The sequence below is a fragment of the Oryctolagus cuniculus genome, chromosome 4 (genome assembly GCF_964237555.1).
Source record: "Oryctolagus cuniculus chromosome 4, mOryCun1.1, whole genome shotgun sequence".
NCBI classification, from domain to species: domain Eukaryota; kingdom Metazoa; phylum Chordata; class Mammalia; order Lagomorpha; family Leporidae; genus Oryctolagus; species Oryctolagus cuniculus.
In genome coordinates, this window is record NC_091435.1 from 83667042 (window position 1) to 83691003 (window position 23962).

Sequence of the window (23962 nt, forward strand, 5' to 3'; positions counted from 1 at the left end):
CCAAAAAGGATCAGATTGCGCCTACCAAACACAATCTTTAACTGACATGTAGGAGATATATTTGTATATACATGTATATACAAATGTATACATGTATATACATGTAGGAGATGTATGTATATATGCACATGTATATATGTATATATATATACATATATACACACACATATATATGTGTATATATATATATAAGGAGAAAAGGGAGGTGTGAGTGTGGGTAGAGGTGGTAGCAAAAGCGATAGGAACACAATTAAGTTTTGTTTTTTTTTTTTTTTTTTTAAAGAGATGGTTCCTTAAAAGTACCATTATTGAAAATGACGATCCTTTGGTAAGAATGATTTACAACCCTCCCCCCCAAAAAACCATGATGATGCAAAAAACAGTTTTAGGAATGAAAAAGGGGCTATGCCTACAAATTATATAGACATTAAAATATATAAACAGCATATTATGAAAAATAATTTCAAAATATACATGACAAGGAAATATTCCTAGAAAAATAACATAGCAAAATCAATTGTTAATACAACATCTGAAATTTTAGTCAGTAGTATAAAATATTCAAAATTTTAGTCAGTAGTATAAAATCATCTCTCAAAGAGAACTATGAAACTCAGGTAAAAAATTTTTTTAAGATTTTATTTATTTATTTATTTGAGAGGTAGAGTTACAGACAGTGAGAGGGAGAGACAAAGAGAAACATCTTCCGTCTGCTAGTTCACTTCCCAGTGTTTGCAATGGCCAGAACTGTGCCGATCTGAAGCCAGAAGCCAGGTGCCTTTTCTGGTCTCCCATGCAGGTGTAGAGGCCCAAAGACTTGGGCCATCTTCCACTGCTTTCCCAGGCCATAGTAGAGAGCTGGATTGGAAGAGGAGCAGCTGGGACTAGAACCGGCGCCCACATGGGATGTTGGCACAGCAGGCAGAGGATTAACCTACTGTGCCACGGCACCTGCCCAGGTAAATTTTACTAATAAGAAATGATCCTCATTTGCAATACATATAATCAACAAAGGATTGATATTCAGAATAAAAAATTCACAAATTGGTAAAAAGGATGATCTAATATACAAATAAGCTAATATTCTAAATGGGCATATCACTGAATACTAAATGACTTACCTGTCTACTTCATTAGTAAACAGAGAAATTTACATTAAAATCGTGATACCATACTAAATCAAAACAATGATGAAACTAAGACTATCAAGTACTGAAGAGCATACGGACCAATTACTGCTATGGAAAATGGAAACTGTGCAACTGATTTAAATAATTTAGCATTTCCCATGAAACTGTATATATAGGACCTGGTTTTTAACATACCTTCTATATTAGTAATAACCTGAAAATAATTTAACATTCATTAAAAGTAAGATAAATTGTAGTATATTCACAAGATAGAAAGCTCTAGAGCAAGGAAATTAAATAATGAATCTCAGGAATATAATGCTGAGCAAAAAATGAAAACTTAAGATTATATAAGGTATCATTCCATGTATATAAAGTACAAAATGTGCAAAATAAACAATATCTTGATCAGAGATCTAGATATATCATAGTAGAGCTTTATTAGGGAAAATACCAAACTCTGAATTTTGAGTACTTCTGTGGGGAGAGGTAACTTTGAGGTCACATATTTGACCTCAAAGATAGTTAAGTGTTCTTTTAAATAAGTGTTTTAAAATAGCTCAGTGTGCGGCCGGTGCTGTGGCATAGCCAGTAAAGCTGCCACCTGCAGCGTCAGCATTCTACATGGGTGCTGGTTCAAGTCCCGGTTGCGCCACTTCTGATCCAGCTCTCTGCTATGGCCTGAGAAAGCAGAAGATGGTCCAAGTCCTTGAGCCCCTGCACCCACGTGGGAGACCCGGAGGAAGTTCCTGGCTCCAGGCTTCAGACTGGCGCAGCTCCAGCTGTTGCGGTCAACTGGGGAATGAACTAGCAGATGGAAGACCTCTCCCCTCCCTCCCTCCCTCTCTTTCTCTAACTCTGAATTTCAAATAAATAAATAAATAAATATTTAAAAAAATAAAATAGCTCAGTGTGTCTTATTTGAAATACTACTTCTTTCCTTCATGAGATTTCAGATTTAAAAACAGTATCACTGAATATATTCATTTATAAAATATATCTTTAAAAATGTTCTCAATATATTGATAAGTACACCTTGAAATTATCTATAACTATGAAACTAAAATTAATGGAGGTATATGAAGGAATAGCATGAGCTATAACTTAAAAAATAATACACAATTCACAGCAACAACATAAAAATGTCATCCTACCTTTACAGGTGAAATATGAGAATGAGAAACGAATCCATGTACATTCTCAATTTCTGAGAGGTTCTTCTCTGAGACATGAACCAGCTCCGGACCTATCACCTCATTAGTGATTTGTGGGGAAATGTGTTCTGGAGGAGGTGCATCTTCATCCTGATACCGGTATTTCTGGAAAGAAGAATGTTCTGTATGAAGAAGTGCTGAAAAGCCACTTTAATTTAACTCATGATTTTCATAACTAACCACTCAATATTTCACAATATGAAAATTATATTTTATGGTTTGAAACATCTATGAGGGAAACAGGATACCATTTTAGAAGTTATGTCAGGCAGCTGGCACTGTAGCAAAGTAGGCTAAGCCTCAACCTGCGATGCAGGCATCCCATATGGGCACTGGTTTGTGTCCCGGCTGTTCCTCTTCGGATCCAGCTCTCTGCTAATGCGCCTGGGATAGCAGTAGAAGATGACCCAGGTCCTTGGGTCCCTGCACACATATGAAAAGACCTGAAGTTCCTGGCTTTAAACAGGCTCAGCTCCGACCATTGCAGTCATTTATGGAGTGAATCAGCACATGGAAGACCTTTCTCTGTCTGTAATTATACCTCTCAAATAAATAAAATCTTAAAAAGAAAAAAAGTTATGTCAATAAATTAGTAAGTTCTGTCAATACGTTAATAAAGTTATTTGACTATCAAAATAATTCACAGATGAAAAAGAGGTTGAACACGGATTTCCCTGTTGCTTACCCAATGTCTGTTGAATCACATATCTCTAAGATAAAGTTATTTAAATCAAGTTCAGGTGAAAAGCCAAAATAATTCATTTAAATTAGTCTGCTTTTCTTGTTCAGTTAACTTTCACAAAAATGAAAAACAGTCATTTCAATTGCTAACTGAAAATTAGTCCAGTAGATACCATTTTTTATCTACAAAATAATCTGCTAGATACTCACAAAATTCTATGCAATCTATTTTTAAAAGATTAACATAATTTTAGAAACCAAGACTACTTCATACCGTATACAAAAATAAATTATAATATAGGAAATAAAAGAAAACACAGTGTGTGCTCCTCAACTCAGGCTGAAAAGACCTGTGTGTGTGTGTGTGTGTGTGTGTGTATATATATATATACAACAGTCAAAATTGAAAAAAATATTGTTTCCCATTGCCCTCAAATAAATACATCCACAAAGCAAAGGTACAAAAGAAAAAAATTTTTAATAAACAAAGATTAGTCACTATAAATTGCTCTTATAACTGATTTTTTAAAACAAACAACAGCAAATGTAAAAGGATTTTCAAAAAGTCATACAAATGGATAAACTTATAGGGAAAAAAAGACTCAGCATTTCTTTAGTAAAAGTGAAAAAAAAAAAAAAAACGACGTCAGCATTCAGAGAAATGGGTATAGATCATCACATTCATTGGTAGAGGTCTTTTTCTAGAGGGCAGTTTGGCAATAGGTTTAAAAAGTCCTGAAAATGTTTCTACCCCTTGATCCAGTAATTTCACTTCTGGTAATTAATCTTGGAGACGGCATCAGTGAAGAGGACAAATATTTGTTAAACATTTTGTAAAAGTACATTTGAAAAGTACAAAGTACAAAAATAACTATGGACTTGACTGTTGAAACTATAAAATCTCCAACACATTTTTTTGAAAGCTTTTATTTGATAAATACAAATTTCATAGGTACAGCTTTTAGAATATAGTGGTTCTTTCCCCCATCCCCCACTCCCGTCCTACCTCCTACTCCGTCTCCCATCTCTTCATTAAAATTTGTTTTAATTTATCTTTATATACAGAAGATCAACGCTACACTAAGTAAAGATTTCAACACACAAAGTATAAAGTACTGTCTGAAGACAAGTTTTGCCGTTAATTTTCATAGTACAACTCATTAAGGACAAGAGATCCTACATGGGAAGCAAGTGCACAGTGACTCCTGTTGTTGATTTAACAATTGACACTCTTATTTGTGACGTCAGTGATCACCTGAGGCACTTGTCAGGAGATGCCAAGACTATGGAAGGTCCTTGAGTGCACAAACTCACTCAGTATTTGGACAGGGCCATAAGCAAAGTGGAAGTTCTCTCCTCCTCTCAGAGAAAAGTACAGCCTTCTTTAATGGCCACTTCTTTCCACTGGGATCTCCCTCAGAGATCCTTCATGTAGAACATTTTTTGCCACAATATCTTGGCTTTCCACACCTGAAATGCTCTCATGGGCTTTTTAGCCAGTACCGAATGCTTTAAGGGTTGATTCTGAGGTCAGAGTGTGGTTTAGTGCATTTGTCAATCTATGAGTCTGCTGTGTGGCCTACTTCCCATGTTGGATCATTCTCTCATTTTTAATTCTATCAATTATTAGCAGACATTTGGTCTTATTTATGTGATCCTTCTGACACTTATCCATTTCTTTATGATCAGTTATGCACTTAAAATGATCACTTTAACTAGTACGATGGCATTAGTACTTGTCAACTTAATGGGATTTGGAGTCTCATGGCAAATTTTTAGCTTTACCCTTAGGTGTAAGTCTGTGGGAATGTGTGCCGAACTGTACATCTCCTCTCTCTATTATTCCCACTCTTTTTTTTACAGGGCTCAATTTTCAAATGGATTTAAACACCTAAGAATAATTCTATGTTAAAAGTCCAACCAACAGTATTACGTAGAAAAAGAAAGTACTAAAAAGAATAAAATAGTAAGCTATTCCTTGACAGTCAGGACAAGGGCTGATCAAGTCATTGCTTCTCATAATGTCAGTTCTGCTTCTACAGGTTTCCTTTTAGGTGTTCAGTTAATTGTCACAGATCAGGGAGAAAATTTGGTATTTGTCCCTTTGGGACTGGCTTATTTCACTCAGCATGTTTCCCAGACTCCATTTTGTTGCAAATGACCAGATTTCATTTTTTTTTTACCGCTGTGTAGTATTCCAAAAAGTGCATATCCCATATTTTCTTTATCCAGTCTTCCACTGCCAAGTATTTAGGTTGATTTCATGTCTTAGCTATTGTGAACTGAGCTGCAATAAACATGGAGGTGCAGATAGCTCTTTATTTGCCGATTTAATTTCCCTTAAATTCTGGGGAGTGGGATGGCTGGGTTGTATGTTAGGGCTATATTCAGATTTCTGAAGTATCTCCAGACTGTCTTCCACAGTGGCTGCACCAGTTTGCATTCCCACCAACAGTGGATTAGGGTACCTTTTCCCCACATCCCCGCCAGCATTTGCTGTTTGTTGATTTCTGTATGAAAGCCATTTTAACTTGGGTCAGGTGAAACCTCATTGTGGTTTTGATTTGCATTTCCCTGACGGCTAGTGATCCTGGACATTTTTCATGTGTCTGTTGGCCATTTGGATTTCCTCTTTTGAAAAATGTCTGCTTAAGTCCTTGGTCCATCTCTTAGGTGGGTTGTTTGTTTTGCTGTTGTGGAGTTTCTTGGCTTCTTTGTAGATTTTGTCCAACACATTTTAAACAATACCTTTCTGTGAAATGGTATAATTACATGGGAAACAATTTGGTTTACATCAACATTAGCAAGGTTATTTAACATAATAAGAAATGTTGTGGGTCCCTGTCATTAAGCAGTGGGTTAAGCTGCTTGAGATGCTGGCATTCCATAGGGTGCTGGTTGAAGTCCCAGTTACTTCATTTCCAATCCAGCTTCCTGTTAATGTGTCTGGGAAGACAGTGGAAGTTGGCCCAAGTACTTGGGCTCCTGCCACCCATGAGGTGAGACCAGGATGGGTTCCTGGCTTCAGGCCCAGACCTGGCTGTTGTGGCCATTTGGGGAGTGAACCAAAAGATGGAAGATCTCAATCTCTATGTCTCTCCCTATTTCTCTGTCACTCTGCCTCTTAAATAAATAGAGAAAGAGAGAGGTATTTTTACAGGTTAACCCTAGTTATTTTCAAAACAAATGAAAAGACATTCTCTAACTTTATAAGGCTGAAGTTAGTATAATCAGAATTACAAAAATCTAACACAATTTATATAGGCAGTTAAATGGAAGCAAGATCTTAGTATTACCTTGGGGAAGGATATACCCACAAGGTATATTCTACATTCACAGCAATGTATTATAAAATAAAGAAAAATTCTAAACAAAGTACTTATCCACAGACCAAAAAAATAGCTAAGTTATGGAATGCTCATCCTAGGAAATACTATGTGAAGTTAAATTGGTAAAAAATTTACATAGAAAAAGCTGATGATACATTATTGAATGAGAAAACCGTTTTTCAAAACCATATATACACACATATATATGTAACATGCTTATGTTTATATACAGTTTGAACATTTTTAAAGTAATAGTGGATGTATATATAAATATTATAGACACATATACATCTCTGTGTATACAAAGGTACTTCAAAGAGTTCATGGAGGGCATGAGTTTGGCACAGGAGTTAAGACATCGCTTGGGATGTCTGCATCTCTAATTGGAGTGCCTGGGTTTGAGTCCCAGCTGTGCTTCCAATTTTAGCTTCTTGTTAATGCATACACTGGGAAGCAGTGATGATGGCTTAAAATAGTTGGGATTCCTGCCTCCCAAATGGAGACTATGATTGAGTTCCAGTCTATCTGGCTTCAGAATGGCCTAGTAATGGCTATTGCAGGCGTTTGGGAAGTGAACCAGCCAATGAAAGATCTCTCTGTCTCTCTCTGTTTCTGAGTGTCTCTCTGCCTTTCAAATAAATAAAAGTCAAATAAATTTTTTAAAATTAATTAAAAATGTTAAGTGTTCTTTTTAAGTTCATTGAAAATGGAATTAAAACACAAGTTTATTTTGGTACAAAAACCTTGAAATTCATGCCGTTTTTAAATAACACATGCTTCCCATTAATTTTTTGAAGAACCTGTGTGTTTGTGTACACGATGATATCCATATCCATGAATGCATATATACAATTTGGGGGGATCTGAAGGAATTAATACAAAAATAGCTGATTCTGGGGCCGGCGCTGTGGTGCAATGGGTTAAAGCCCCAGCTTGCGGTGCCAGCATCCCATATGGACGCCTTTTTCGAGCCAGCTCTCTGCTATTGCCTGGGAAAGCAGAAGATGGCCCAAATCCTTAGGCCCCTGCAACCACATGGGAGACCTGGGAGATGCTCCTGGCTTTGGATCAGCTCAGCTCTGGCCATTGCAGTCAATTGGGGAGTGAACTAGCAGAATGGAAGACAGGCACCACCCCCCCCCGCCCCCACCTCTCCTCCTCTCTGTGTGTAACTCTGACTTTCAAATAAATAATTCTTTTTTAAAAAATAGCTGATTCTACAAAGAAAGAAATTACTAAAAGCTTATATCCTGGCTGGCGCTGCGGCTCACTAGGCTAATCCTCCACCTAGCAGCGCCAGCACACCGGGTTCTAGTCCCGGTCGGGGCGCCGGATTCTGTCCCGGTTGCCCCTCTTCCAGGCCAGCTCTCTGCTGTGGCCCAGGAGTGCAGTGGAGGATGGCCCAAGTGCTTGCGCTCTGCACCCCATGGGAGACCAGGATAAGCACCTGGCTCCTGCCTTCGGATCAGCGCAGTGCGCTGGCCGCAGCGTGCCTGCCGTGGCGGCCATTGGAGGGTGAACTAACGGCAAAGGAAGACTTTTCTCTCTGTCTCTCTCACTATCCACTCTGCCTGTCAAAACAAAACACAAAAAAACTTATATCCTTTAAGTATTTTTAATGTATAAATTTCCCTTTGATTCATTTTTACTCTATAATTACTGAAACACCCAAGGTTGATTTGCAGGGGTTCCCAGTAAAATCACTGCATACTCATGAGATCATTTAATGTGGTCTTTTGCATTTCCTCCAAATTGGCAGCTGGATGAAACAGCTTAATTAGGTTCATTTTCAATCCTTTTGGCAAATCCATCACTGGTATGTTCATTTACCAAGAATTATATAATGTCTAGTTATGTCTTTTTCTGTAGTATTAGCAGCTTTTGATATATAATACCTAAATCAATTTGATTATTGAGGATAACAAAATGGTGACAATCTAATTTTATTTTTCTTCTTCATTAATCTGATTTAATACATGTAAGAAGATATCATTTTTTCATCTACTGTTCGGTTACCTGTTGGTATGGTTCACATAGGAAAAATACTCATATTCGTCCCTTTATTTACTAGTTTTCTAGACAGATTTAAAAACTGGCTCCTTATCACTGATACGTAATTCCTACCAAAATCCCATCTGGTGTTTTTTCCCAGAAATTGACAAACTGATTCAAATAGTCATATGCAATTCCAAGGCACCCAGAATAGCCAAAATAATCTTTCAAAAGGAGAACAAAGTAGATGACTCACACACTTACTACAAAGTTACATTTATCAAGACTGTGGTACCAGTACAAGAACAGATATATAGGGGCCGGCAGGGAATAACAGGTTAAGCCACCAACATCCACCTGAGAGTTCTGGTTTAAATATTACCTGTTCTGTTTCTAATCCAGTTTTCTACTAATGTGCCTGGGAAGCAGCATTTGATGGCCCATGTACCTGGGCCCCTGCCATCCATCTGGGAGATAAGGCCAGCATTCCTGGCTTTGGCCTAGCCCCGACCTAGCTGTTGTCAACATTTGAGGCAAGAATCAGTGGATGGAAGCTCTCTCTGTGACTCTGCCTTTCAAATAAGTGAAATAGAACTTAAAAAAAAAAAAAAAAGATATATAGAAGAGGGGAACAGAATTAAGACACCAGATATAGGATATTACATTTATAGTCAAATGATCTTCAATATATGTGATTAAACAAGGAAAAAATATCACTTCTAAAATGATGCTGGGACAATTTTATTCAAAAAATGAAATTAAATCCTTACACATAATATATGTACAATATTTAGCTAAAAATTCACAATGTATAGCTAAAAATGGATCAAGACCTAACTATAATGCTAAATCTATTAAGTCTTAGAAGAAAATATAAGTAGATATTTTTGACCTTGGATTAAGCAATAGTTTTTATATATATATATATATATATATATATATCTACACACACACATATATTCATTTATTTATTTGAAAGGCAGAGTTACAGGGGGAGAGAGGAGGAGAGAGAAGGAGAGAGGGCAAGCTGCCATCCGCTGGTTTATTTCCCAAATGGCCACTACAGCTGGACATGGGCTGATCTGAACTCAGGAGTCAGGAGCTTCTTCTGGGTTTCCCATGTGAGTGCAGGGGACTCTTGGGCCATCCTCTTTGGCTTTCTCAGGCACATTAGCAGGGAGCTGGATCAGAAGTAGAACAAGTACGACTCACTGGCGCCCATAAGGGATGCTGACGTCACAGTATGCTACAATACCTGCCCCTAAGCAATGGTTTTTCAGATATGGAATCTAAAGCATCAGAAACCAAAGGAAAAAAACAGGCAAACTGAACTTCATAAAAAAATGAAGAACTTTTGTTCATCAAAGGCACTATATAGGAAAAAAAAAAAAAACAGGATGGTATAAAATTCTGACAAATAAAATACTTGATAAGGGTCTAATGGTCAGAATGAAGAACAATTATAAAAAGATAACCCAACTTTAAAATAGACATTTATCCAAAGAAGATAAAGAAATGGTCAATAAGCACATGAAAAGATGTTTGACATCATTAGTCATTACAAAAACGCAAATCAAAACTACAATGAGATACTACTTTCCCACCAATATGATGGCTATAATAAAAAAGACTAACAATAATATGTATTGGCAAGGACATGGGAAACTAGGAGCCCTCAGACATTACTGACAAGAATATAAAATGGTACATCTATTCTAGAAAAGTGGGAAAACTCCTCAAAAGGTTATATGGCATTACTATATGACCTAGCAATTCTCCTAAGTTTAAACACATGAGAACTGAAAACACACATCCACATAAAAACTCCTATAAAATATTCATGGCAGCACTATTCATAATACCCTCAAAGTGGACATAATCCAAATACCTACCAGTTTTAGAATAACTATGTATTCCCATTCACTGGAATATTTATCCAACTATAATTAAGAAGGAAGTATACTGGGGCCAGCAGATTAAGCCATGGCTTGCCAACACCAGCATCCCACCAACATCAGCATATGGAGAATGTCTGAGTCCCAGCTGCTGTGCTTCCCATCCAGCTCCCTGTTAATGTGCCTGGGAAGGCAGTGGAAGATGGCCCAAGTACCTTAGCCCCTACCACTCACGTACGAGACCAAGATAAAGTTCCTGGCTCCTATATTCCATCTGTCCCAGACTTGGCTACTAAAGCCAACTGGGGAGTGAACCACCTAATTGAAGATCTCTCTCAGTCCCTGATGTTCTTTCAAATAAATAAATCATAAAAACAAAACAAAAAAAGAAGTACACTGACATATGTTACTACATGGAACCATGAAATGTTATATCTGAATAAAAGCCAGACACAAAAGGTCATATATTACTTAATTTCACTTAGATGAAATGTTCAGAATTGGCAAATCTATAGAGCTAGAAAGTAAATTAGTGTTTTCCAAGGACTGAGGAGAGAGAGAAATGGGAATGAGATCTTGTTGGGTATGGAACTTCTTTTTGTAGTGATGAAAACAATTCTAGAATCAGTGGCAGTAGTTGTGTACAGTTATTAAGCATAAATTGTATGATGTGACTATCAATTTAAAAATTATCATATGAACAGATGAATTACACATATTTGATTGATTGGTTTAAATGAACTGCAAATATCCTTTAGAATCTTAGAGTCTCATCTCTAGCCAGTGGGAATGTCATAGTTTCTGAGTTCCCTTGTATTTGAAACTTGAAGAAAATCTAACACAATAAAATACAATTCATCAAAAGATAAACTCTAACATTTAATGACTCAAAAAAGGGGTACCTGGTGTACCTGGGCTCCATGTGAATCATTGTGAGAAAATATTTCCAAGTAGTTTTCAGGCTCACCATTATACTGGACAGCAATATTCACCTCTATTTCTTGTTACTGTAAGGTTGCTCGCAATGCATTTTCAAAAAAAACTTTTAACAGTGAAAATTTCATAAAAAACCAATTTGCTAATAGAATAGAATGCAGGAAATTAAGTGCTTTGCAAGCACTGCCCAAGTCTAGCATAACACACATACTAAAAAGGATTATAAAATGGAGGGGAGAGGGATGAAAAGGAAGATTTAAAATGACTGTAATAAGAATATTCTAAATCTAATCTATCTCCCTGTCCTTATGTTTTTAAGGTTGGTATCCTTGATGTTAAGACCTTCCACTACCCTTAATCTTGGTTAACAGTATCACCAATATTATTTTACTTATTACTGTGACTTAACCCATTTTAATATCACCGCTTTACTGTTGTTAGGTAATTTCTAGATATCCTTCTCTAGAACAATTAGTTTTCTGATAATGGAAATGATGCAGACTCCTGAATCTTTTAGAAAGCTTAAATTGACTGAAATGAAGACAAAAACTTACTAAGTATTTTATTAGCAGAGGTTTTTAAACCAATATCAAACAGTTAAACAACATTATTATTACTGGTTTAGGTATCTCCCTACTTACATGAGGCCGGCATTCTGGTGCAGCAAGTTAAGCTACCAGATGCAACACTGATATCCCATATGGGTGCTGGTTCAAGTACTGGCTGCTCCACTGCTGCTCCAGCTCCCTTGCTAATGTACCTGGGAAAGCAGTGGAAGATGGCCCAAGTCTTTGTTTCCTGCACCCAAATGGGAGACTTAGATGGAGTTCTGGGCTTCTGGCTTCAGTCTGGCCCAGCCCCAGCTACTGCAGCCATTTAGGGAGTGAACCAGTGGATGGACGATCAATCAAGCTCTTTCTCTGTCTCTCCCTTTCTAACTCTTTCAAACAATAAAATAAATAAAAACTTTAAATAGATTTTTCCCTACAAATCCCTACACTGTTATATAAATACATGTTCTTTCAGTAATAAAAACAAGTATTTTTTACCAGCTATTGTTCCATGCACTCCATCATGCTTCATTTTAAGCAAAACAGTAGGGTGTTGGTGCTGTGGGGTAGTAGGCTAAGCCTCTACCTTCTGCGCCAGCATTCGATCCGGGTGCCAGTTGGTATCTCAGCTGCTGCTCTTCCAATTCAGCTCTCTGTTTATGACCTGGGAAAGTAGTGGAAAGATGGCCCAAGTGCTTGGGCCCCTGCACGGGCGTGAAGACCTAGAGGAAGCTCCTGGCTTTGGATTGGCTCAGCTCTGGCTGTGGTGGCCATCTGGGGAGTGAACCAGCAGCTGGAAAACCCTTCTGCCTCTGCCTCTGTCTGTAACTCTGCCTATCAAATAAATAAATATTAAAAAAATAGGAGACATTAACATAAAAGTATAACTGAGATTTAATGTGAAGTCCTAAAATAGATGAGCATAATGTGTGTTGAGTAATGGAAGCAAAACACCAGCAAAATCTGGAACCCAATTTCCAAATCTCTACAAAACTGGGTGTCTGTACATATGGGGATAAATAAAACTTAGACACTTACATTATATTTTAAGTATATGTTAAAATTCAAGCATAAATTATAGTATACAAATAGAAATAAATTAAAATAAAAAACCCTGAAACTAGCATAAGTTAGCAAATGGAGAGAAGAATTAAATGCATGAAAACCATGATAAATGTAGTACGTTGGGAATTAAAATTAAGTATAAATGTGTTATATCTGCATTAAATAATTTTTAAAATTATTTTTTAAATTTTATTTGAGAGGCAGAGTTAGAAAGAGATACACAGACAGATGAATAGATACATCTTTTACCCACTGGTTCACTCCCCATATGGCTACAACAGCCAGGGGTAGGCCAGGCCAAAGCCAGAGCCCAGAACTCTATCCAGGTCTCCCACATGGGTGGTAGGGGTGTAAGCACTCAGGTACATTAGCAGGGAGCTGGACTGGAGGCAGAACAGCAGGGAGTTGATCCAGCATCTGTATGGGATGCCACCATCACAGGCAGTGACTTAATCCACTGTGCCACAACACGGGACTCCTTCATCTAAATTCTATCAAGGAAGATCTAGTTTCTGCATTCCCTAGGAATATATAAGTTTCTAAACTCATTACATAATTAGAGAATCTAAAAAAAGTCAGAAAAATCTTTAAATAAGACGTAATAAGTATAAAAACTATCTTTAATGAACTTTATAGCCTATTATAAAACCTTGATAGTCAAAATATGGTGTTACTACTGGTGAATGAACAAAGATCAGGGTACAAAAACTGAGGAACTTATATTAACAGAAATTTAGTACTATTTGATAAAGATTGTATCTTCAACCAAAATCACTGCATAAAACATTATTCAATTTATAGGAAGAAAGAAAATGTGTAGCTATAACAGAAAATATCCAAATGAGTTAAAGGACTTCAAAATGAAACCACTAATACCACTGTTCCAAATTCTTTCATAACTGTCAAATTCAAACACCTGTACAACTAACACAAAACTGAGAAGTCATCATGGAAAAAGAAAAAAGACTAAAAATAAGGCAGAACTCACAAAGTTAAAAACCATGAAAAAATAATTGTGACTTTAATCCAAAGACTAATTTCACATATTGTCGACTACAAATCCCTAAGAATAAAGGCAAAAAATATGATCATTCCAATAGACATATTAAATGTATGACCCAATTTCATACTGTTTCTCAACAAACTAAAAATTCAGAGAAACATCTCAATCTGTCTGACAAAGGGCATCTATAATAGTAGTACACCATGGCTGGCACCGTGGCTGAATAGGCTAATCCTCTGCCTGCAGCGTCGGCACACCGGGTTCTAGTCCCAGTTGGGGCACAGGATTCTGTCCTGGTTGCCCCTCTTCCAGGCCAGCTCTCTGCTGTGGCCTGGGAGTGCTGTGGAGGATGGCCCAAGTTCTTGGGCCCTGCACCTGCTTCCAATCAGCGTGGTGTGCCGGCCACAGCGTGCTGGCTGCGGCGGCCAATAGAGGGTGAGCCAACAGCAAAGGAAGACCTTTCTCTCTGTCTACTCTGTCAAAAAAAAAAAAAAGAAAGAGTAGTACACCTAATACATCACATGGTGAAAGGTTGAATATTTTCTCCATTACGATAGGGGACAAAGGATACCGCTAGCCTTATGCAGAGAATCCTAACCTTGGCTAAAAGGCAAGTGAAAGAAAAAAACATTAAAAACCAGTAAGGAAGAAATAATAGTAATTGCAAAAGACATGACTGTTTAAACTGAAATTCCAAGAAATCTACAGGACTACTAAAACAATGGTTGAATTTAATAATGATACAATATTAATTAAAAAATTAACACGTACAGAATAACTAGAACTCAAATCTTTTTTAAAAATTTCATTTATACCAATTCTAAAAAAGGTAAAATACTTAAGAAAAAAATAACAAAAGATATGCAAAATGTCTTCAATGCAAAAAATAACATTGCTAAAATAAATTAATGTGCAGAGCACAGAAAGTTTGTTTGTAGACTGAAAGACTAAATACTGTTGAGATACTCATTTTTTTCAAAATGACCCATAGACTGAGTGTAGATCCAATAATAATTCCAGCACTTGTTGTAGAAACTAGGAAAATGACTGTGAAACCAAATTTGGAAAAGAACAAAGTTGCAAGACTTACACTTTCTGGAGTCATGACAGTGTTCTATTGGCCAAAAGGTAGACTTCACAATGGAACACAATAGAGTTCAGAAATAAATTCACACACACATGATCAATGACCTTCGACAAAGTGCAAAGGCAGTTCAATGGAAAGAGGAAAAGGCTTTCCAATGAATGGTGCCACAGCAGGTGAAGTACATATACTTACTAATATCAACTCTTATACCTCACATCATATACAAACTAATCTGAAATGGATCATGGCCTATATGTAAAACCTAAAATAATAAAGCTTATAGAAGAAAACACAAGAAATTTCCTTGCAAATTTAGAGTAGGAAAAATTATCTAGATACAAAAAGCACAATGACTGAAGTTTTTGTTAAGTGGACTTTATCAAAATTAAGGCTCTGAAATTTACAATTACAAAAAGTATAAGGCAAGCTACAGGGTGTAATAAAATACCTGCAATAAACGTATCTGACAAAAGAGTCTTATGAATATACAAACATCTCTTGCGATTCAACAGTAACAATGCAATTTTTTCCAAATGGGGCACAAATTTAAATATTCCAATGTATTAGTTTGCTAAGGCTACTGTAACAAAGTACCACAAACTGTTAGCTTAAACAACAGTTTTGTATTGTATTGTATTGTATATGTATTGTAACATGAAGTTTTGCGAGCTAAACTCAGATTAAGGGGTCAGCAAAGTTAGTCTTCTGAGGGCTGTGAAGAAGAATCTGTCCTATGTCTCCATGGCTGCCAGGGCTTTGCCAGCAATCTTGGGCATTCCTTGGCTTACAGAAGCATCACAGAAATCTCTGCCTTCATCTTCATATGGTGTTCTTGCTGAGTGCACATGTCTTTATCAAATTTCCCCTTTTTAAAAGGACACAGGTTATACTGGATTACTGCCCACTGCAATGACCTTATTTTAACATGATTACTTTTTTAAAAGAAGATTTTATTTATTTATTTGAGAGGTAGAGTTACAGACAGGGAGAGGGAGAGATGGAGAGAAAAGTCTTCTATCTGCTGGTTCACGATGGCCACGACCACCAGGGCCGAATCAGCCTACAGCCAGGAGTTAGGAGCTTCTTCTGGGTCCCTGCCATCTACTTTGGAGATCTGGACTGAGTTCCTGGTTTTAGCATGGCACACATCCAATCATTTTGGGCATTTGAGGAGTCAATTAGTGGATAGGAGCGCTCTGTGTCTCCCTGCCTTTCAAATAAAAACAAAACTGGGGGTCTGGCGCTGTGGTGTAGTAGGCCAAGCCTCTGACAGTGGCACCAGCATCCCATATGGGCGATAATTCAAGTCTTGGCTGCTCCACTTCCCACCAAGCTCTTTGCTTATGGTCTGGGAAAGTAGTAGAAGATGGCCCAAATGCTTGGGCCCCCACATACGCATGGGAACCCTAGAAGCAGCTCCTTGCTCCTGGCTTTGGATCAGCCCCAGCTCCAGCCATTGTGGCCATTTGGGGAGTGAACGAATGTAGCAAGTAAAGCTGCCGCTTGCAGTTCCAGCGTCCCATATGGACGCTGGTTCAAGTCCTGGCTGCTTGTCTTCCAATCCAGCTCTCTGCTATGGCCTGGGAAAGCAGCAGAAGATGGTCCATGTGCTTGGGTCCCTGTACCCATGTGGGAGACCCAGAAGAAGCTTCTGGCTCTGGATCGGTGCAGCTGCAGCCAATGCGGCCAACTGGGGAGTGGAACCAGCGGATGGAAGACCTCTCTCTTGCCTCTTCTTCTTTCTCTGTGTAACTCTGCCTTTCAAATAAATAATAAATATTTAAAAAATAAAGATTTATTTATTTGAGAGAGTTACAGATAGTAAGAGGAGGAGACAGGGAACAAGTTTCCAGAGTCCTCTCTTGGTAGAGTCACATAGGATTCCATTAATTCTTCCAGCAACAAGTTGGGACAACACATGTGAAATGCTGCCAACCAGGAAAGACTGGTGAGACTCACAGTTCAGGGTTTTCATTGTGGGCTGGTTATATACACAGCTTCCCCCTAGTACATACAAAAGTTCCAGACTCCAGAAGGAGGTGCTCAGCATAAACCGTATTTTTATGCAAACAGTTTTGGCACAGTGAACTATTCTTACCAGTTATTTTTGGGAATCTTCCTGAAATCCATGTTCCCAGACACTAGCCAAGAGTCAAGCTCACAAGCAGCCCGTTTCAAAGATGGCAGTTTAGGTTATATTAACTCTTCTGTACATCCCCAAAGAGAAGAAAACTGATAAACATTTTACAACTATTAGTTGACCAAAGATGAATGAAAATAGAGTAGCACTATACACTAATTATGATGATGAATTTGACTATATATATGTAAGATCTGAAACTATACATCTTCAGATGACAACACTTTAAGTTTTCTCAAATTTAAGGATATGTGAATAACTAAAAATAGGAGAAAATAAGACATTTTCCTCTGCTTAGTCATTTATCGTGTAATAGTTTGTGATAAAAATTTAAATCATTCCAATTTCCCAACAGTACATGGGATTATATTCTCTCTCTTTTTTTTTTTTTAATATTTATGCATCATGACTTGCTCCATACAGTTAGCAGCTGACAAGTGTTGAACGCAGATGTGTATACAAAAGTGAGTGGAAGGTAACAGATAATACAAAATTTAAAAAAAATTAAAGGATTGATCACTCTAAGTGGTGTAAAGTAAAATAATGAAATGCTTTGTAATTATGTTGCAAGGACAATGAATATCCTCTAATTCAAAATGATGAACCATCAGAATTTGTATAAGCATCACGCTTTAAAATAACTGAAAAAAAACAATCTTTTTAGTATCTGGAATCAGTATCATCAAAAGGATAGACACTGCATGGTCATGTATGACAGTTAACAAATGCTTAGTTACATTTAAAAGATAAATGTCTTCACAACTAAATGTATAAATATACATTTTATACATATACACACAATGGAATACTACTCAGCAATTTAAAGGAAATGAACTATAACTGATGCAGGAAATAATAGAAGAATTTCAAAATAATATGAAAGAAGGCATACTTAAAATAACATTTTATGATTCCATTTATTTAAAACTCCAATAAAGTCAAGCTAGTTTATATAAATGAAAGAAATCAAACCAGTAGTAGTCCAGGAGAAAGGGGAATGGGGAAGGAAAGGAAAAAGGGAGGGACTGAAAAGAGGCTTGAGGAAACTTTTGGGGGTTATGTTACTATCTTGATTACAGTGATGATTTCACAGGTATACACATGTCAAAATCTAAGAAATCATACTCTCTTAATGTGTACAGTTTATTATATGCCCATTATATTTCAGTAAGGATGATTTAAAAAACTAGGTTTGCTAGATTTAGGTTCTAATTAAAATTTCTAATGAAGCCTTTTTATTATTCTTTATTCTTCTAAATTAATTATAAAATGACAGGTATTTGAAAATAAAAAACTGGCAATAAAAAATTAAATGTGGCAAAGGATGAAGAGTAATTTTCCATGTACCCCAGGATTAAGTGATTATTAGCCTAGAGAAATGAATAATCAAGGCATTCTGCACAGCAGATATCCAGCATGGAAACAACAACAACAATGTAACAGAACTTGTGACAATTATTCTTTACATTTGAAATTTCTGAAATTTGCATTGCATTTTTTCACTAAATATAATTCAGGATATTTTAAATATTTTTAAACAGTTTTCAGTGGTCTGGGTATCACATGTCTTAAAGGATATGGACTTCAAAGAAAGATTCATTTCACATATACTCTTACTGTAGCAAATGCCAGCGCTAGCTTAAAATACATTCATTAAAAAAGAAAAATCATACATACAGCTGTACTGCCAGAACAAACCTACTCCTGGATCTTAAGTCTAGAAAAGCACAGACAACTTGTTTCATTTCTTAAAATATACTGTCAAATAGAAGTTTTTTCCACTTTCACAAGAAGACTAACAAACATTCATGAATTACACCTGCTGCTGCTGCTTTATAGACAGTTCCAAGTTGACTAATATGTTTATTCCAAAAATTAGTACTTTCTTGATTGTTTGGAACAACCTAAAATAACACAAATAATAACTAGTTTCCCAAAGTCAACTCATAGAAAGTACACTTAACACAATATTAGACATTTATCAGGTTAAATACAGGCAGCCTCAAACACACACCCAAGTATAGACAATATTGTTTTAAGATTAAAATTCAGAGGTCGGCATTGCAGTGCAGCAGGTTAAAGTCCCGGCCTGCAGTGCCAGCATCCCATAAGGGTGCCAGTCCAAGTCCTGGCTGCTCCACTTCCGATCCTGCTCCCTGCTAATGTGCCTGGGAAAGCAGCGAAGGACGGCCCAAGTCCTTGGGCCCCTGCACCCAAATGGGAGACCCAGAAGAAGCACCTGGCTATTTCTGCACCGATCCGAATGCAGCAGCCATGAGCTTTTTCTGAGTGTCCCACAAGGATATGGGCCATCTTCTACTGCTTTCCCAGGCCATAGCAGAGAGCTAGATCAGAAATGGAGCATCCAGGACTCGAACCGGGCCAACATTGAATGCTGGCACTGCCACCAGTTTTACTCACTATGCCACAGTGCCAGCCCCTACTTAAGTAACTCTTATACTGAATACTCTTAAATCACAGAAAACATACTTTTTCAATTGGCAATCAATCTCTACTAATGATAGGATATATTCAAATCACTTTTATGAATGCTCAGTAAACTTAACAATAAATGTTTTTCAAAAATGTGATATTCATTAAAGCTTAATACATGCTTATGGAACCTTGAAGCCCTGGCCCTTCTTATATTAACAAGGATGTTGTTTTGGGCTGAATTTGGATTCTTCCAAATAACATATATATTGAGTCAGAGAATGGAAAACGAATGGAAAGGATCCTTAAATCTATGAAGACACCAACAGATGGTGTGAATGTCAAGCTAGTGTGCATAGGAAAGGGGCTTGTGTAAAGAGTCACATTGGCAAGACCAAGAAATAAAGAATTTTTAAAAAATAATAAAAAAAATAAATCTAGTACATCAGAACGTGACTATACTTGGAGTTAGGACCTTTGAAGAGGTGATTAAATTTAAAAAGCCATTGGGTAGAGCAATCCAATCTGGCTGGTTTCCTCGTAAGAGAAAGAAACTTGAAGGGCAGGCTCTGTGACTTAGCAGGTTAGGCCTCTGCCTGCAGAGCCAACATCAGTTATGAGCACAGGTTCATGTCCTGGATGCTCCTCTTGAGATCCAGCTCTCTGCTGTGGCCTGGGAAAGCAGTAGAAGATGGCCCAAGTACTTGGGCCCCTGCATCAGCCTGGGAGACCTAGAGGAAGCTCCTGGCTCCTGGTTTCAGATCAGCCCAATTCTGGTATTGTGGACTTTTGGGGAGTGAACCAGTAGAGGGAAGACCTCTCTCTGTGTCTCTCCCTGTCTGTAAGTCTGTCTCTAAAATAAATAAATAAATCTTAGAGAGAATAGAACCTGGAACTGTGAAAAAATTAAAAAAAAAAAAAAGAAAGAAAGAAAGAAACTTGAATATACCTTGAGACCTAAGGGGCACATGTACAGAGAAACAAACAAAAGAAGAACCATATGAAGAAGCAGTAAGAAATCAGCCATTTGTAATCTAAGAAAGGTCTCAGAGGAAACCCTGCCAGCACCTTGATCCTGGACTTGCAACCTCCAGAATAGTGAGAACACAAACATTTTCCCAATTCATTCTGTGTATGGCATTTTGTCATGGCAGCCCTAGCCAAATAACTCCTAATAGTGAACACCAGATTTCTTTTTTTAACTACTCAAGTTTTTATTCCAACAATCCCCATTAACAGAATTTCTAAATTAGTAACTATGGAGGAGAAAAGTTACAACAGAAAATATGATTACAATATAAACTACATGACAGCAGGATTTCCTTTGCTCTCTGCTATATCCCTACTGCATAGGTGCTCAATAAATTAATGAATGAACAAGTAAATATCTGAATGGATGAAGCCAATAAATGACTTTTATTTTCTCTGTAAAAGTTCAAAAGACATATATTGTGTTCTACTTTTGTGAAATTATTTCAATAGTTCAACATTATTCAAGCAACTTATGTTTGATTTAAAATAAAACGTTCTTTTAAAATTTACTGTCATAGCATGCATTTGGCAGTAAGAAGCCACATGGGAGGCCTGCATCCCATTATTAGCCCTAATAATGAGTTAGGGTCCTGGCTCTGCTTCTTATTCCAGTTTCCTGTGCACCTGGGAGGCAGTAGGCAATGGCCCAAGTGCTTTGGTCCCTGCCATCCACATGGGAGACCTGGATTGAGTTCCAGGCTCTGGGCACTGCCTGGCTCAACACTGGGTATTTCAGGCATTTGATGAATGAACTAGTAGATGGACGATCTCTCTCTCTCTCAGATAAAAAGAAAGAAAAGAAAAGATAGATGGAAGGAAGGAAAACCCTTACTGTCAAGTTTTCCTTTTATAATAAAATTTCATAAATTTTGCTGTGAAAAGCAAAATCCCATAAAAGTACATTCTTAAAGATAAAAAAATTATACTCCAAAGTAATCAATTTTCAAAGAAAGAAATTAACCAATCATTGATTTCTATCTGCAGACATTCAAAGGGAGCCACCTATCAGCAAAGTGCTTGAAACTATTCACCAGTATGTGAAACAACTGCTTATTTTAATCCATTCATTTCAAGGAAAGATTTTAGCATAGCATCCTGAATGACCAGGATTTGTTGGAGCTCCAGGTTCAATGAAGAATACTTTTTCTCCTTTGGAGAAACCACATAGTTTAAAAAAAAAAAAAAAAAAGGATTCCAAAGCAGAACAGTAATCTACAAATATCATATTGATGTAAAGATTTAGCAATACAACCACGAGAAAGTACATTTTATCTCAGAACACAAAGAATTATCTGAGAGGAAGGTGGTGCTTTAACACTGAAGGGCATTTAACTCTGATTATGGTCCTCTTGACCAATTCTGCTATTGGTGGTTATTTACTCCAGAGTATTTCTCAATTTGAAATATTTTGAAACAGCATTCTTAAACAAGAATATTTTAAATCACCTATTAATGCTAGAATTGGTTTCAAGGAAGCCTTAAATACTATATGTCATATCCTAAAGGTAGAGGGATGTGTTCCTTAGACTTCAATGTGTACAAGCTAATCTAAATAGATTTCTGCAATGTTTACTTTTGCTTCTGAAACAGTAAAGTTACAAAAGGAGATAAGGATTAAAAAAACAAAACAGGAAGCAAATACTCAATAAAACTGAGTTTCAACTCAGTTTTGTCTATTTTATCGAATAAATGTGTGAAAAAAGAAGTCTAAATTTTGCTTTATTGCTTTATGTCAAGTAAATGAATATACCACTTGATTACTATTATCTATTGGCATCTCTGAAATTAATCAGACTTAAATACAATATTGTACATATGCACTAATTAGATGTTACAGATTGCTTCGCCCAGCACTGCAATCTGTTTTTCTTGCCTTTTCTCTAACATAGAGGCTATAAAAACTAAATAGTAGGTGTCCAACTCTCTTACTACTTGCTACTATGAACATCCATGTGACACAGTGTTGATCACTGAAAGGTAAGCCAATACATACTAGCTTTGTAAGCCACACCCCTCTTCTTCGTCCCCACTCCCCACAGAGGCAAGCACATATACACACACATATGGAGATAGTGAACACAGTGCTTCCTCATATTAACCTATTACCTTAACTTTCTTGGATGGATGTCTCATAAAGAACAGCAGAGTTAGAGGTAAGTTCCAGCCACACAGAAATCTGACTTTTCAAAAAGATATTTCATTTGCAACAAAAGAGATTGCTTTTATTACTTTTCAAAAGCTCACAGCCATAAATGAAAATACAGATTTTTAAAAATTTACATAGGAAGACTACTTGCTATTAATCTACAAATTAAGGATATAAACAAAAATAAAGTATCAATATTAGAAAATGAACCTCTGTAACATGTGTAGTATTGGTATGTTTATATACCAGAAAAATATTTATCTTTCTCATTTCAAGTAGTTTTTGATATGTTTTAACCAAAAGTTGTAGGATAATTTCCTTCCTAAAAGTAGCCTGCTTTGATTGTACATTAAAGTTTTTTATTTTAATTACATGATTGCACCACAAAACTTTAAGTAATTAATAGTTAATATATTAAAACACATTAAAAATAGGGTGTTTGTAGTCTTATAAGCCATCTTTCTACACATAATCTTTTGTCAAAACTACCTATCATAGGGGCTGGCACTGTGGTGTAGCAGGTAAAGCCATGGCCTGTGATGCTGGTAGCCCATGTGGGTGTCAGTTGGAGTCCCAGCTGCTGCACTTCTAATCCAGCTCCCTGTAAATGGCCTAGAAAGAGCAGCAGGAGACTGCCCAGGTGTTTGGGCCCCTACCATTTACTTGGGAGACCAGGAAGAAGTACCTGGCTCCATTATGGTCATATCAGGAGTGAATCAGCAGATAGAGGGTGTGTGTGTCTGTGTGTGTGTGTGTGTGTGTGTATGTATCTCCCCTCCCTGTAAGTCTTTCAAATAAGTCTTTAAAAAAACTACCTACCGTATGTGTGTGTGTCTGTGTCTATGTACGCATGTGTGTATATCTCCCCCCGTAAGTCATTCAAATAAGTCATAAAAAAAACTATCTACTGTGTGTCTGTGTCTGTGTATGTATGTGTATCTCCCCCCACCGTAAGTCTTTCAAATAAGTCTTAAAAAAAAAAAAAAAACTACTTACCATAAAATTAGAAAATTTTGGAAAACAAATTTCAAAGATTCTATTCACAAAAACTTAAGCCAAAAACAAAACAAACAATCCCTCATGATTTCTTTTGATTTCCCCAAATTAAAGCATCCAGGGTTTTCCTATGCTTCTAAAGTATAGTTTAGATATCCTTTTAACTGTCTTTAATTACTATGTATGATCACAGCACGACATTTTCAATAAAATGGTTTCTTCATTTTCCCACCAGGGGGCAACCAAGAACATCAACTGGTGTTTTTTGATGAATAAAACAGGATACTGAACTAGTTTAAGGTTTGGGAGGATAGGGCAGGAACTCAAAGTTC

The 23962-nt window shown here is 36.9% G+C and overlaps 1 protein-coding gene across 36 annotated transcripts in view; it reads right to left on the minus strand.

The window, feature by feature from the left end:
* The window catches only part of DLG1 (discs large MAGUK scaffold protein 1), a 250407-nt gene that overhangs the window by 155082 nt on the left and 71363 nt on the right, over positions 1-23962 (minus strand). For all 36 annotated transcript variants that reach the window (XM_070072340.1, XM_070072334.1, XM_008266703.4 and 33 more), the window contains one exon: positions 2285-2449. In XM_070072340.1, coding sequence (XP_069928441.1) covers positions 2285-2449 — 165 coding nt within the window. The remainder of the gene's footprint in view (positions 1-2284; positions 2450-23962) is intronic.